Source organism: Asterias amurensis, chromosome 11 (assembly GCF_032118995.1).
Source record: "Asterias amurensis chromosome 11, ASM3211899v1".
In the NCBI taxonomy this organism is placed as follows: domain Eukaryota; kingdom Metazoa; phylum Echinodermata; class Asteroidea; order Forcipulatida; family Asteriidae; genus Asterias; species Asterias amurensis.
Genome location: NC_092658.1, coordinates 4013751 through 4026991, shown reverse-complemented (window position 1 = coordinate 4026991; position 13241 = coordinate 4013751). Strand labels below are relative to the sequence as shown.

The 13241-nt window shown below is 38.7% G+C and overlaps 1 protein-coding gene across 1 annotated transcript; it reads left to right on the top strand.

The window, feature by feature from the left end:
* The first annotated feature begins 35 nt into the window (after positions 1 to 35).
* Positions 36 to 13235, top strand: LOC139944518 (kinetochore protein Nuf2-A-like). The gene is made up of 12 exons (XM_071941558.1): positions 36 to 107; positions 2425 to 2553; positions 3218 to 3375; positions 4725 to 4786; positions 5221 to 5318; positions 6869 to 6979; positions 7399 to 7518; positions 8181 to 8443; positions 9175 to 9366; positions 10164 to 10251; positions 12049 to 12123; positions 12425 to 13235. The coding sequence occupies exons 2-12, from the start codon at positions 2446 to 2448 to the stop codon at positions 12497 to 12499; spliced, it is 1350 nt and encodes a 449-aa protein (XP_071797659.1). The 5' UTR covers positions 36 to 107; positions 2425 to 2445; the 3' UTR covers positions 12500 to 13235.
* The last annotated feature ends 6 nt before the right edge of the window (positions 13236 to 13241 follow it).

The following is a 13241-nucleotide window of genomic DNA, read 5'->3' as shown; positions in this document are numbered from 1 at the left end:
TTTCGCGTCGAAAAGAGTCAAAAATTGAACAGCGCCCTCAAGCGTCATGACTGTGTGATAACCGCTAAATACAAAAACTGTGTACACCAGCAGAAAAGATAGAAATCGTAAGTAGTCAATTTTTTTAAATACAAAATACAGCTTGTCAATACAATTAAAATGTGATAACGTGTGTTATAATAATAGGTGTATATGTCATAATTTTATAGAGAATGCTTTTGCTCATTTAAACGTTCATATTCGAGCAGACACCGACAAATTTGCAGGTATTTTTTTGAATCCGCGGTGTGCATGATGAAACAACAATGTGTATCATGTGAAATAACGTACATGTACATGTATGTACGCATGTCAATTGTCATGTGCGGTATAGTGTTTGCAATCCCGTGCGTAGCATACGCAAGTAAATGCAGCCAGCTATGAATTTTTTTACATTGGTCTTGTATACACCCTGGCTATGCTGCAGCCCTGGTATATAAGACGTCAGTCAGTCCCACCGGGCTGGGCCCTGGGTACTTCTTAGAAACTATTTTATTCTATAATATAACTTATAAGGCTCCGGGCCGGGGGAGCCAGTTTTTAGAACTTACTTTTAGTAGAAGCAAGTAGGCCCTGTACTACGGGGCTGGCTGGGGTAAGTTCTTTTACAATTTATTAATTACAAAAAAAACCCAATCCAATCCAGGCTTTCCAGCAATGTTTATCGGCTCGATCGGTGGGTTCTTATTTGCCAAACAATTACAAAGCCAAAGTAAATGAAATAATGAATGGGTCTTTTCTGGGGGCTGGGGAGACTCTGTCCTCTATATAGGGTCTTTTATAGTCCATGTGAATGTTTGCGCTTCCATTTTTAAAATACTAGTGGTTGTCACTCTTATTACAGTTACACAATCCAAACTGGAAAACTTTGTATTCAAAACATGATATTTTGTCATGATACTAAATGAAGTGATGATTAAAAATGAAAACTTTTAAAACAAAGTGTTGTTTGTTTGTATATAATCAAATCAAACTTTTAAAATTTCATTTCAAAACTAATAATGTGGTCATGTCTTTGAGATATCGCTGAAACTCCGAAGGGAATATCATTATCATAAGATTCATATTGTCAATGCAGGAAGAATAATTCCAGCAGGAATACACAACCTGAGAAGCGTTTACGGCTGCGACAGTTCTTCTTACATTTTCAAATTTTCGGGGATGAAAAGTTATATTTTGTCCATAACCGTAGAACTTTGATATGAAATTTTCTCAAAAAGTATACTATCCAAAGCTGCTACAGTCATTTGACCAGTTCGGGATCATTGACCGGTTCGGGATCACTTCAACTTTGCAATAACCAAATAATTATATCACTTCTCATTATTACCAATTTCTGTTGATAAAGGTGAAGATTAACACCCATTAAACCAACAAACCTAAAAATAAGGTGCCAAATATCATCAGCAAATAAATTATGACCGTTTTCCAGAAGGTTATCTGCGAAATTGATCATTTTTTCGTTTAAAAATGTTGGTTGAAAAACACTGTTTCAACTTCTTACCTTTAGAATTGGAGTGTCGGGGCAAAAAATATTTATGTAAAATGATAAGAATGTGTATAAAAACATTCCTGTTAATACTGTGCAGTCATTTTGTTTTTTTGAGGAGACGAAGTTACCAAAATCTTCTTTGTGGGGGCAATTTACCCTTGACCAGTTCGGGATCACTCAACACCTCATTGCGTCAAATGGTGCCGCAATAACTTACTAAGTAAGGTAAAATCATACTACTGCAGTAGAAAGTTTATTTAGCTGCTTTTGAGAAACATAACGTCAACAAATTCTTGTTGAATTCTTTTTTTTTTTAGAATTAAACTTGGAGGGGTCAATAATGCTTTTTAGGTTCGCTTCACTTTTTCATTTGCCTTTGCTGTTGTTTTGTGGTTTTGTCGCTGGGATTTTGCGCTGCTATTGAAGACACTTGCATGACATTCGCTAAAGAAAAGGAAGTCCAAGTCCATGCCAACACACCCCTGACGTTTCGTGTCCTTGAGAGGCAGTTTTATGGATGGGAGTATGGGTTTGCAATAAAGGGCACTCTTCTGATTCAGAATAGATTCAACTGATCCTGAACTGGTCAAACCGGTGACGATACTTTTCTCAAAGCCTCTTCAAAAGAACTAATCTTTTTTTGTCAGTGAATACTTGGTGAGTTTTATGACATGTTTAGGTAAACTGATAAATTTTTTTGTTTAAGATATCAAAGAGATTGCAACAAAAAACAATGTGAATTCAAAAAGTGATCCAGAACTGGTCAAACGACTGTATTAGTACTTCTTAATCTTAGCATATCATTTTATTGTCATTAACCAAACCATTACCAATAACCACACATATCTTATACAGACCATTTGAAGTCATGATTATTTGTTTCTTCTTTGTAGGAGCTTTGATCATTAGCTACAATGGCAGGGTATTTGTTCCCGATATTACCCAGTGATGAACTCATCATGTGGTTATGTGATGAACATCAGCTGCAAGACATCAGTGAGGATGACTTCAAAAACCCACAGGTACATGAAGCCTCAAATTTCAAGTAGACATCTGGGCTCAAATTCTCACTGGACCATCTGGGCTCAAATTTCCACTAGACATCTGGGCTCAAATTCTCACTGGACCATCTGGGCTCAAAATCACACTGGACCATCTGGGCTCAAATCCCACTGGACCATCTAGGCTCAAATCCCACTGGACCATCTAGGCTCAAATCCCACTGGACCATCTAGGCTCAAATCCCACTGGACCATCTGGGCTCAAATCCCACTGGTCCATCTAGGCTCAAACTCCCACTGGTCCATCTAGGCTCACATTCCCACTAGACATCTTGGCTCAAACTCCCACTGGTCCATCTAGGCTCAAACCCCACTGGACCATCTAGGCTCAAATCCCACTGGACCATCTAGGCTCAAATCCCACTGGACCATCTGGGCTCACATTCCCACTAGACATCTTGGCTCAAACTCCCACTTGACCATAGGCTCAAATTCCCACTGGACCAAGTTGGTTAAAAATTCCTACTGGGTTGGTTGAAAAAAGGTTTAATGTTTAACTACCAACAATAAGCAGGTACGGAATCTTGCCTAACATGATATAACCCTGGAATGCTCATGGAGACTTTTTCCGTAAATTGGTTCATTCACATTTTTAAACTGTTTAGTTTGATTCCCCATGTTGCAGCCCTATCGTGTGCAGTTGATCTACAAGACGATTCTGGAAACCGAGATGAATTTGAGACAAGAAAAGCTGATACAGCCTCAGTTTGAAGCGGCTCAACTACTGTCTCATGCTGAGTTTTGTGAGGAAGCCATTATGCTAAGCAATTTCTCAATAGTCATGTAAGTCATACAGTGTAATTGTAGCCATAGGCCCTATACTTTTTTAGATTATAAACCAACACGCAGAGTCTACATAGTACAACCATGGATTTAGAATTGTCATCCTCAAAAAATGTCCTAATGTTTTGAAAGGAACATTACAGAATTGGTTTTTGCTAACAAAACCGTTGCTGGCAGTGTAAGCACTTTATGTAAACCACCATACATAAACTGACAAACCTGTAGAGGTTTGAGATCGACCGGCCATCTGGGTCATGAGAGAATAGTGAAAAAAAACAATTACAAATTTTGCATTGCATCAATGCCAAAATGAAAATTAATAAAACGCTCACTGAGCGATAAACTCCAAACGCGAAATTATATTATTTGTTTCGCATCAAATATGACATTTCAGACAGAAATATTTCAAGGGATTTTTTCAACTATCATAATTATTAGACGGTGTAAGTTTTATGTTAATCTGTTATCTTAACGATTTTTGTTTCTACTAATTCTGTAACGTTCCTTTAAGGGTACTCTTTTTTTTCAATTTTTTTAAGAATATCCTTTTTGTTTGCGGCTAAGATCACTAAATTCAAACTATGTTGTTTCTGCTCTGGAGTGTGGTTTCAAGAGTCGTGACACTTGTGTCCTTTTAAAAGCAGAACATTCAGCCATTATTGCTTTGGACGGGACGGAAAGATCCCAGTAACGCTTATCGCTATAAGAAAGGGTTTGCATCGGTGTTCCTGGCTGTGGCTGCTGAGTTTGCGTAGCACCTTGTAAACCCTTAATATGGTGGTACATAAATGGGTCTCAGAATTCATAACTTCAATAACCTATTTTTCTAAAAAATATTATGCACTAAGCAAATATTATACACTAAGCACCTTGAGTACCTTGTTTGTAGATACATACGCTTTATAAGACTTTGGTATTGTTATTATTTTTATTATTTAAAGGCAGTGGACACTACTGGTAATTACTCAAAACAATTTTTAGCGTAAAACCTTTCTTGGTGACGAGTAATGGGGATAGGTTGATGGTATAAAAAATTGTGAGAAATGGCTCCCTCTGAAGTGCCATAGTTTTCGAGAAAGAAGTAATTTTCCACGAATTTGATTTCGAAACCTCAGATTTAGAACTTGAGGTCTCGAAATCAACCATCTCAACGCACACAACTTCGTGTGACAAGGGTAATTTTTCATTCATTATTATCTCGCAAGTTCGATGACCGATTGAGCTCAAATTTTCACAGGTTTGTTATTTTATGCATATGTTGAGATACACCAACTGTGAAGGCTCGTCTTTGACAATTCCCAAAAGTGTCCAGTGTCTTTAAGACTCTGGTATTGATATTTATTCTGCAGGGCTCGATTCATGAATGCATGTGATGTACAAGATTTTAAGCTGAAGGATCTCACCTGCCCAAGTAAGTAGAGCTTTCTTCATGAAAAAAAACTGCTCAGCAGGTTTTGTTTTCATTTCTCCTGGTTTTTTAAAAATAATGTTTTAAGGCAAAGTTTACTTTTGGTTCTAGAATACATGTAGTAGAATGTATTTATCCTTTATAAATGTGCTGATACAATAAAACTTAACATGCAAATATTTCATTTCAAATGGTCGCGAAAAAATTGTGGGCAAATAGTTAATGTCCACGAATAATCCCTTTAAGAACTACACAATCTGAGAAATGTAACGACATTAACTGTCACTACTCAGATTCAACTTTTGGGACATAAAACCGACGTCTTTTTTACATAACCTCATTACATTGAAGTGAACTGTATCTCAAGATATTTCATATCATCAAAAGCTGCTATATGATTCTGACAATTTTTTTTAATGATAATCTTCTTTTAACAGAACCGAAGAGGACCATGCGAATGTTGAGTGCCATCGCTAATTTCTGTCGCTTCAAGAAGATGCGTATGGAGACGTATTATAGAATCAAAGATGAGGTGGTAAGTACCCAGATTTGCGATAACTTCTTCCATTAGAGTACAGTCCACCATCTGGTGTATAGCGACCACCGAGCTAGAGTCATGGGTTCGAATCTCAGTGATTTGCTTGTGGAATTTCTTTCCACAGAACTCAAAAGTATTTGATAGCTTTTAAAACATGAAAGTTTAGTTCCCAAAGAAGCTACGATCGTATAACACCTGTGTGCATTCAGGGCTTCAATTTCAAGAAAATCATCCCAAGATCACAAGCCTTGTATCGGAAATTTCCGTTACCCAGAACCAAAATTGTTTACTCTGGTGGGATATACTCGAACCCACGACCCTTGCAATTTCAGAGCAGTGTCTTACCATGGAGGAAGGAAGAGAAGGAGCTCGAACGAAGGGACTTCATAAGCCGAACCGGTGGTACCGCGGTCGTTTAACGACACCTCGTAATCACCCACATACCTTATACAAACAATGGGCGACCTGGCGTATGTGAGTTTGCACATGCGCACTTGGTTCTTCACTCAACCATGGTGTCGTATGTCGTATGGATATAATAAAGAAAAAACAACTTTTTTGAGACCTGATAAAATTTGTGTACACTTTCACCCACCAAATCAAAAAACACAATTGAATACCAACCACCCTCGTGTGCTAATACCCAAATTTTGAACCTCGCTATTGACAGGAAAGTTGCAAAATGTAAAAATATGCTATGATATTTCCATGTTAACACCACAAACGGTAAATGAAAACGTGTGTATTCACAATTATTGTCTCCAATGATTCAACGATACACGAAGGCAACAGTGCAGAGTGGCGGTACCACACCTTAGTACAAAGAGATCTAATCGCGCTCACTAATCAGCCGTCCAGCAGGAGGTCTCCTATCTTATTCCACTCGTCAGACATGGGCATTGTCAGGGTATTCTTTTGTTACTCTGTGGTTTTGCGGGTCGTTTGAGCTCCTTCTCTTCCTTCCTCCATGGTCTTACCAACTAGACCACTGAGTTTGCCCGGTAGCTAGAGGCAGTTTGCATCCTATGTAATTCAACAATAGAACTTGAATGGCCTCTATATACCGGAGAAATTTCAGCGGTCAAGTTGGTAAGCCACTGAGCAGAATTGCAAAGGTTGTGGGTTTGAATCCAACCCAAGTCATATACCTGTGGTTTTTTGCACAGAACTCAGGAAAGTACTGATTATACAGTGAAAAGAAAAAAACATCGGTGAAAGGGGAAAACAAAAATTAACTGTATTTTCTATTTAACATTTTTTAGGAGTTGGGCCCTTGGTCACAGAGTCAAAGTTCACCCAGTACCCTGTCAATGATTTCACCAAACTCTTCTTAACTTAGGATTTAAGACTTAGGAGGAGCAGTTAAGTCCTGTAACCATGGACTATAGGATGCATTGAACCCATCCTAAGTTAGGACGAGTTACTCGTCCTAACCAGAGATAGGATTAATCCTATAGCGTTTCATGAAATTTGCTGCAGGCCCCTTCGCACAATCACAACACTGACAGGTTGTTGATTTTGTTTGTTTGTTTTTTGTTGATATTTAGGATGGTGTAAAGGAACAACATGAGCAATATCTAAGACTCATCGATGAACACAAGACACAGATCAATAACATCAAGGCACTCAGAGCTGAGAAGGAAGTCTGCATTCAGGAGGTAGGGTACAAGACTTATCACCGCCAGTTTGGTGCTATAATGTCCTTTAATCAGTTTGTAAAAGTTGTCAAAATTAGTTGACCATATTTTGATCGCCTGATAAATAAGGTTTTTTGATGATTCATCTAAAGTGTACCCTCTACAATCGTCTACTTTAACATATTTACTGAACACTTTTCAAGTCCTAGGCAAGTAAGATAGCGTTTGTGCCGTGGCCAGCACTGTAAGGCACAAGCAGATTGAGTCTTTGGTAAGTCGTTTGATGGACATGACAACAGACCCTTGTAGTGTGGTTTCAAACTCAGACTGGTTACGACTGTTACAGTCATTAGCAGAGTTCTTTTTCTACGGGCCGATTGTCTTTCTGACAGATACGGCGCTTTACAAATGTCCATTATTATTATTTTTAATCTGTGTAGATGGCGGACAAGGTGGAGGGACTTGGAGCGAGAATGAACGAGTACAAACAAGATCAGGCCGTACAGCAACAAGACATTCACAGAATCAAGACCAGCTTCTCAGAGAAGTCCGCCAGATTGGTGAGAATAGTATCCTCATTACGGGAAAACGTAGCACCCTGTAATGGTTTACAAGGTGCTATGAAGCAATGTGTATTGCTGCAGAACAAACCAGTAACACTGTGGTGAACCACGTCCTCTTTATGGAAAGTATTGCGGTTCTTAATTGCGGTAACACCATTTTATGATGTATCTCTAAATGAGTTGGAGTGGTTCTGAAAAGAACCAGTGTTTTCAAGTGGTTGACAAAACACCCTTGTCACACGAAGTTGTGAGCTTTTAGATGCTTGATTTCGATGCTTGAAGTTCTAAATGTGAGGTCGCGAAATCAATTTGCTTCTTTCTCGGAAACTACATTACTTCAGAGGGGGCCATTTCTCACAATTTATACTATCAACCTCTTCCCCATTACTCGTTACCACAAAAGGTTTTATGCCAATAACTATTTTGAGTTTTTACCAATAGTGTCCACTGCCTTTAAAGACACAAGTGTCACAACTGGTACTCGAACCCACACTCTGCTGTTCAGAAACATCAGAACTTGAGTCCGATGCTCATATCCCCTCGGCCCAACCACGCCACAAGTAGTGAGATGGGCCAACTCACATTTGAATAGAAACCTCTGTTAAATACCCAAACTTTACAGGTAAATTTTATGATTTACCTCTGACTCCCTTTCGTAGGAGCAACTGAAATTACACACCATCGAGGGCAGAGAATCCTGCAACAAGCTCCGACCGCAGATCATACAATCCCCCGAGAGGATCAAGACTGACATGACACGGATGCACAATGCCATAACAGCTGGAAAGAAGGCTAAGGAGGACAGAGGTCACAGGCTACATGAGTTGAAAGGTCAGAAGGAAAAGAGGATGGAGACATGCGAGGCAAGCGAGCAGGGAGTTAAGCTCATCATGGCTATCAACAACGAACTTGAGAAGCAGAAGTAAGATAATTTATGTTTTAAATTTGTATGTTTCATTGCACAGATGTGTGATTTGTCTGGATATTTCCTGATTTGAACATTTTTTGAGAAGATGCTTTTGACTTGAAACTGTTGTGATGATTTGAATTAAATTCCACTTTTCGATCTGTCAGTGTTTTCTTTTTTGATTTTTAACTGACATTGTGCTAGCTGCCAGTATTGAGATGAGAGTCCTTCATTTTGTTCAATTTTTTCTTTCATTTTACCTTCTCCCCTCCCCTTCCTCCAAGCCCATCCCCTCACTAACTGTTGAAGGATGGCTCTCTAGATTTGTTTATGCTACTGAAAATGCTTCTAAATCAAGAATTGTTCTTCCCTCCCAAACAGAGCCAAAAATGAATGACAGGAAAAATAGACAGCTAGAGGCAAACACTGATTTTAAAATCCTTCTTTTACAAACAGAGAATCAAAAAGTGAAGTAGAGTAGGTCCGGGATCACATCCGGACCCAGAAGGAGGCTTTGAGAGACCTGACTGCCAAGGAGGCTCAGCGGAATCGAAAGCTAGAAAACAAAACACTGATTTTAAAATCCTTCTTTTACAAACAGAGAATCAAAAAGTGAAGTAGAGAAGGTCCGAGATCATATCCTGACCCAGAAGGACGCTCTGAGAGACCTGACTGCCAAGGAGGCTCAGCGGAATCCACAGCTAGAAAACAAAACACTGATTTTAAAATCTTTCTTTTCCAAACAGAGAATCAAAAAGTGAAGTAGAGAAAGTCCGAGATCATATCCTGACCCAGAAGGACGCTTTGAGAGATCTGACTGCCAAGGAGGCTCAGCGGAATCGTCAGCTGGAGACAAAACAAGAAAAATTGGCCAAGGTGCAGCTTCAACATCAGCACAGCAAAGAGGATGTGAAAGAGATCATCAAGTCTATGGAAAGGTAAATGTAATAGTTAAGAGGTTACGGAAAGCTTTACAATTGTTCCCCGTTTTTATCAGAAAGGGTAGAGTCAGGCACTGGTTTTACAGGCCCATTAATTTTATTGGATACATGGAAGTGTTGTGGCTAAGTGGTTAGGAGCCCCTATTTGCTTTGTCCTTCGGATGGGACGTAAAGCCGTTGGTCCCATGTGTTGTGTAACTCATGTAAAAGAACCCAGTGCACTTATCGAAAAGAGAAGGGGTTCGCCCTGGTGTTCCCGGCTGTGGCTGCTTAATGCGCCGTAGCACCTTGTAAACCCTTATAAGGTGCTAAATAATTGAGTCTCAGAATTCATAACTTCAATAACCTATCTTTCTAAAAGTTTGTATATACTCAGCGCCTTGAGTACCTTGTTTGTGGATATATGCGCTATATAATATTAATATATTACAATGATTTCATTGGATAAACGTGCTGTGGCGTAAGTTTGCCATATCTGTGTTATGATTGGTCTGAGCTGATATAGTTCTGTCAGCTTGCACTTTATCTGCCATCTGTATGCGTGTGCATATTGTACATCATGTAATGTCGTTTTATTCACTATGTACATGTACAATGGTCTTTTACATTGGGAAAGTTTTAAAATTGCAGACTCGGCAAGCTCCCTTGCTCTAGAGAACGTGGGCATGCCTAGAATGACACAAACAATGGCTACTATTAACTATGTCTCTTGCCACCTACAGTCTCTAATGTCTTTGTAAACGTTATTTGCGCATTTGAACCCTTGACATTTATTTCTTATATCGATTTAACAGCGATCTGAAGAGCTGTTCCCAGAAGCAGCAGAAGAAGATGGAACAAATATCGGCAGTTGACGAGAAGAAAGCTCATGTCAGAGAACAGGTAGGTACTGGTTCGGGCTCTTTCAATGGTTACCGGCCTCGTTACTGGTTTCTGGGGTTCGGGCCTTGTAAAGCCCGGTTCATACTTCCTGCGAATACAAAGCGAATTTCACCTGAATTTGAAGTCACAACTATCCTTTCACAGCAATATTCGAAAGTGAGTTGAACAGAGCTGAACTCCTTTTGTGACGTCAACATTCGCTTCGCATTTGCATTCGCATGGAGGTTGAACTGCGGGCTGTACTGATTTCCAGTTTGGACCTTGTTCAGAATTGCCGTAAACAAACAACAGCTGAATAAGGCTTACAGCTAACCAAATTCCAAGATGTACCCTCTTTCTTCAATTCTAAAGTAGATTTGTGTGTTTTATATCCATTGAATGTAAGATTTCATATGTTTCTTCCATTGAGCTGTTTACAAACTGTGCCTGCTGGAAGTCCACGCTTCTGTTGCTCATGCGGGTTACATGATCTGTGCCAGAGCATTCCTGGCAGGCAAACTGTGTATTAAATGTAAACTCTTTTTCTTTGGTATTTTATCATTTGTGTGTATAATATTGCCAAACTAACAGCTGAATACATATTACATGTATATTGTGCTCCCAATACTTGATGTTAGAATTGTAAGCCGGCAAGTTCACAAACTGTCAGATTCTGTATTGACTCTCATGAACCTATGTATATATTTTGGTGCTTGTCATGTTGCCAGATTCCCCCACCACTTCTTTGATTCTTCATTGTTTTCTGGGAGTCTCATGAATTCTATTTGAGGAATTTTCAGGTTGTGATATGGCGGACACAATGATACAACACTATAAGGTTTGGGTTAGTTTGTGTGTATACACCCAAACCAAACAGTACACTCCTATCGTGTCCGCCATACCTCAAAAACTCAAAAAGGCTTATCGAAGAGTGTGTTTAGAGAAGACACTGGGAGCGAGGGGCTTCCCTCTGCCACAAGTTAAGCACGATAGGATGTATTTCTTGTGCCTATAGGGGTCTATGACTTTGTCTCATAAATGTGTCTTGTAATTATAAATGAGACTTTTATTTGAATGTGATATGTATTATACAAGAATGGTTTGTTATTATCCAATTCAACTTTAATGTTACCCTCATTTGCAAGAACGATTACACCAAAATTTTTACTTTGTTTCCTCAGTTTTAATATGTTGTTTCTTGTAACTTGCCGCTCTTTTAACTTGTGCCAAACCCAATATCTTCATTATGTGCAACAAAATGTTAATTATGTTATTGCTTGTTTAATGCTGTTGTTGTCCTAAACAATATCAATGCTTATTTTAAAAACTGCATTCTTTACACATTGATTGTAAAATAGAATTTAGTGTACTTTTTTTTCATTACTGCTCCCTCCCCTCTTTCTCTCTCTTGCACTATCCTCCCCGCCCTGTCCTTCTCAAATTCTTTATTTATTAGCATCTCCAAGATTGCCTTTCCTCAAGTTTTTTATGTTGCTGCCGCCTCTCCATTTGTTTTCATCTCAATTTTTTGACGAGAAGTCTTTAACCTCTGTGCTTCTCTTTGTAATGTTTTAGTAATAGGCTTATTTATTAGGCAATTATTTAAGCATATCAAAGTGCCTTCTTCTATTACTACCCATTTTCATTGGGCCTTAACCATTACGAAAACCATCTCATCTCCTTAGGAGTATGCAAAACTGGTAGTCAATTTGCCGCAAAGATTCTTGTCTTGCTCAAGGACACATGACTTGGATTCGAATACCCACTTGAGTTAATAACTCATTTCTTAATCTTTTCTCTTTTCCTCTTTGTCTGCAGCTGGCTGAAGCGGAGATGATCCACGATGCCAAGATGGCGGAGGCCAGAGCCAGCTACTCAGAGTTACTGCAGAGTGTAAGTTACATGTACTTCCATAGAAATAAAACTTCCCAAGACCAATAGCTGAATGTTTTACCGCAAAGGGCGCTCTCAAGTTGTTTTTTTAGCACTTCTGGGGGGTATATTAATTCATACCCTTCTCAAAATTTGATTGTTTCAGACCCTGCATGTGTCTAAAATATAAATAAAAAGTCATTACAATTAATAGGCCTACAGGTATTCAAATGTACGATAATTGTATTTTTTCTGTCAGGTCGAGAAAAGAAAAACAAAATTTGCATCACTTTTTTCAATTTTTTTCCTTCTTCTTTTGCAGATTGACGTTTACCACAAGGACTTGGCCGTTGCTTTTGAGAAATCCAATCCTAAGACAATACTAGGTGCCCGCTAGCTTTGATGCTTTACTGCTTGTATATTGTAGAATGTCATTATTCCTTACTTACAAAGATTTAATGTAAATAGTTAATGTCGTATTTGGTGAAGGTAACAATACAATTAGGAATAACATGTTTGTTTGTTTGTTTGTTTGTTTAAACCAACACTGAAAATAACTCACAAATAATCACAATATTTCCTCAGTTATTTTGTAAATTTATTTCCCATTCTTTCAGTAGGGCAGACTGAGAACATTTTAAAGTCAAGGGGAGTAAGCTGTTTCAATTACATGCACCTGTACACATCTTACACACACCTGTACACATCTTACACATGTAATGTACACACAGTCACTGTGTGGATATTCCTTTGTTCTGAAACTCCCATTCGTCAACACCTATAATTTACACTGTGTGAATATTTGTAAGTCCACATAGTGTTTCAAGTACATACATTATGTACATGTGTACCTCGTTTGTTCTCAAGTCCACACACTCCGGGGTAGCATTAAAATAGTTAAGTCTGTGAGCACATGTTTGTAATTCAAGGACTTTTGTTTTATTTGACTATAAGTGGACTTGTTCCTATTGTTTTGGGTGGGTTTTATTTAAGGGTGCCTTTATTGGTTTAATACAAGAAAACATAGTGAGGTCGCCCTCATTCAGTCATAACACCTCAATCCCACACAGTTGTACCACCGTCCACGACCCATAGTTCCAAATGGTTGATCAACTTGGTCACCAAAAGCAGGAGGGTTA